Raw genomic sequence first — 3737 nt, 5'->3', positions numbered from 1 at the left:
GTGGCCGTTGCCAGTACCGCCTGACTGGCTCCTGTAGGATTTTCGAGCAAGATCGTTGCCAGTGCCCCTGGACTGGCTTGTGCGGGTGGCACATAAAAGACACCATTTCGAGCGTGGCCGTTTTCGTGCGGGTGACACGTAAAAGCACCCACTACACTCTCTGAGTGGTTGGCGTTAGGAAGGGCATCCAGCTGTAGGAACTCTGCCAAATCAGACTGGAGCCTGGTGTTGCCATCCGGTTTCACCAGTCCTCAGTCAAATCGTCCAACCCATGCTAGCATGGAAAGCGGACGTTAAACGATGATGATGATGATGATGATCTACACTAGTTTTATGATATCAAGAAATTATTATACTGATATTATTTTGCTGTACAATAATTTTCATTGAATTAAAAGAATTCACTGAGTTAGAAAATTGTGAAATAATCATGTATACAGTTAAGTAGAAAAGTACAAGTATAACACAGATTATGATAATACTTACTCAAACACAGAACTGTCATGTTGATCCCCCCATATAAGTATTTCAGAAATAGATCTCAATGTCTCCACCAGCAGGCACCGGTTATTTTCAGTCACTGTTTGATTTTTACATAAAATACTGTACAAATACCTGTTTAAAAACCATAAAAGAAAAAAAAAAAGAGTTACGTCAAATTTAAGCAAATAGAAATTATCACATAATATTAAATGATTTCCCTGTTATTATAATTAATATACATATACTGTATTTATTCGTGTATAAATTGCACAATTTTATACTTGGTTTTAACTGAAAATCTTGGAGTATAATTTATACACAGCACAAAGTTAAAACTAAGAGGAAATAAAAATTTTGTACCAAGATTTAGCATTAAATTAGGGGTACAACTTATACATGAGTAAATACAGTAGTTTCATTTAAGTGTGACATAGCTACAAGAATTTTCCATTTGACTTTATATATTGTGTTGTCTACCTACCAACATATGATAATTGTGATTGAATATTGGAAAATGGATGTTGTGATGTCCTTATAGTCATTAGCAATATAAGTGCAGTGAAATGGTTCCAATTAAGAATTAGAACTATGTCAACAATTATACTCATCAAGAACTTACCATCACTCCAGAGGTTTTGTCATACTTTATGCATAAAAGAACAAAAATTAAAGAAATAATGCAAAAGGAAAATCTAACTGAGCAAGCAAAGCTAAAGCATATATATGAAAAAAAAGTGTAAAAGAATGCTGTATAATAATTTCAGTACTGAAGTTCAAAACTAAAAAAATGACAGGTCATCGTACAAGCCTCTTCTTGGCATTTAGTCAACACCAAAGTATCATGTAAATTTTCAGATAAACACTTCCACTACTATTATTGCTGTAGGTTCATTTTTCTCTCTATGAAAACTAGATGCTATTAAAGTCTAGTTTTTTTTAGTTGTGTCTTCCTTCTCAGTCTTCAGTTGATATTGAAGTGGTTCACTTTATTTCCTTGAATCACCCTGAACTAGTGTTATCCACATAGAAAGTTATCACCCCTCATTTTGACCATCTGTCGGCAATTTATGCTCTGTATGTATATACTAAACCAATGTTGTCAGTTTTATCAGGCAATATCCTTGATATTGAGAACACTAAATGCTGAAAAACTCCAACTCAAGTTTTGCATAACAGTTCCATCTAATCATGGCACTGTCATTTTGAACAAGGTAGTTTAAGTCTTAGACATTAGTAGAAAAAATTTGACTAACAAAATAGCATGTTACAAATATAAAAATTATTAATTTACTCCTCTAACACTAAAGGATACACACAGGTAACTCAGAAAAGATAAACATCTCAAGGTGACTGCATCAAAACCATTAGAATTAAATAAACTAAGTAGCAAAAAGAATCACAACCTCAAAACTTTCATTGACCACAGCCATTTGCTGGAGTTGAGGCTCTTGAGGGGTATTGCATGTAGTACAATGTTATAGTTGTTGTCAGAGGCGTCCAAAAAGTTGGTAAAGATTCTTTACAATTCAAATAGAATATTTAAAACTTCACATTGGTTACAGCATGGTGAACATAGTGTTAAGGAAACATAACAGAAAAAGCCCCAAAAATAAACTGAAAACAATTATTGTGTTCATAAACAAAAGTTACAATTGCAATTAAGCTATTTAATTTGAAATATAAACTATCAGAAACTGCACGAATAGAACTAAAACTATATTAAAACAGACTGAATTTCCCATATAGGAGCCAGTCCTAAATAAATCATAATCCTTTGCTATCACAAATATGTCTGATAATGGACTACTGATACATTCATCATTACATCCAAAGAAAGATTGTCTAATAGATGAACCTATATTAACACACTCCAATCATTGGGCCACTGTACAGTATTCTTCTCCCTCAACCGTATTTACTACAGCTACTATTACTGCCACTATTAAGCAGAATTCCTTTGACTAAGGATCTATACATCAGATTGTGTGATGCTCCATGCATGAGTTTAATGGAGGACAGCAGCAATACAGACCAGAGTCTGTATTTAATAAAGCAAACTGGTCCTTAGCTTGAACCATGTTCATATGGTACCACCAGACAACCAGCTTGAGGTAACACTGAGTGAAGGGTTCTGTTCAGAAGCAGAAGGCAGCAATAGATATCAATATTTGATTCATGGACAGAGCAGCTAATTCTTGGATCACTCAGCTTTTCCTAGTACTCTCTTCTTTCAACTCTAAACTACAGTTAGAAAACCAAGTCAGTCAACCTGCTTAATCCTTTTGATACCAACAAACAAGACTGCTGCTAGTCCTATGATACAGACTTATTGTTCTAAAGTAATCTAAATTAAAATCTTCTATAAAAATTTTATGTTAATTTATGTTCCAAACACCAGCTAAATAATAACGAAATTATTTTATTAAATTCATTATTTTCAAAATTAATTGAAACAAAGGCAGTGTATTTCAATAGAAATGTGGTAACAAAAAGATTAAAACTGACAACTTCAGAACTCTATGTAGTGAATGTGGTAACCCCAGCTATTAATCACCAACAACATATACTTAACATGAATCACAACAACCTCAAGCAATATACTTAAAATTTTAGGAGTATCTAAAAGGACAACAATGTCTATCTTGGAAAAACTCACTGTTGTATAAATAAAAAAAGCAAATGATCATTCAGGAATTACATAGCCAGATTGATGAACCATTTAGAAGCCAATAGAAATTTCAATGGCAGGAAGAGATCCAAAGGAATAGTGAGGATCTAAGAGTGACTTATCAAATTAAATATAATACGTAGATTGTGAACAAAAAAAAAAACTATGATTATGTATGATGTACTGACTGTATTAGCAACTCCCAAAAACAAAGCTTTGTTATTAAATCATTGAGGACCTTTGAGTGGCTTATCAAATTAAATTAAATATATAGGTTGTGAACAAAAAAAAAACTAAATCAGTATGATGTACTATTAGCAACTGCCTAAAACAAAGTTTTGTTATTAAATCATTTTAATTTTATATGCATTTGTAAAATTGTGCCTGAAAAATTTTTATCGGCTTCTACAGTTGATATTAGAGAAAAAAATTTATCAAATATTTAAAATGGGTTTAATTGGCTCTAAACAATGAAATTCTGGATACAACTACTCTTCTTTCTCTTCCCACATATATACACACATGCATATATACAATTACTGTTGGTGGGGGTGTGTGTGTGTGTGTGTGTGTGTGTGTGTGTGTG

At 32.8% G+C, this 3737-nt stretch overlaps 1 protein-coding gene across 5 annotated transcripts in view; it reads right to left on the bottom strand.

Moving 5' to 3' along the window:
• Nucleotides 1-3737, bottom strand: part of LOC106883998 (protein CLEC16A) — a 109900-nt gene that overhangs the window by 58426 nt on the left and 47737 nt on the right. For all 5 annotated transcript variants that reach the window (XM_052978448.1, XM_052978449.1, XM_052978450.1 and 2 more), the window contains one exon: nucleotides 487-615. In XM_052978448.1, coding sequence (XP_052834408.1) covers nucleotides 487-615 — 129 coding nt within the window. The remainder of the gene's footprint in view (nucleotides 1-486; nucleotides 616-3737) is intronic.

Source organism: Octopus bimaculoides, chromosome 2, assembly GCF_001194135.2.
Source record: "Octopus bimaculoides isolate UCB-OBI-ISO-001 chromosome 2, ASM119413v2, whole genome shotgun sequence".
Lineage (NCBI taxonomy): Eukaryota > Metazoa > Mollusca > Cephalopoda > Octopoda > Octopodidae > Octopus > Octopus bimaculoides.
Note: the sequence above shows the minus strand (reverse complement) of the source record. Positions and strands in the feature narration are given on the sequence as shown.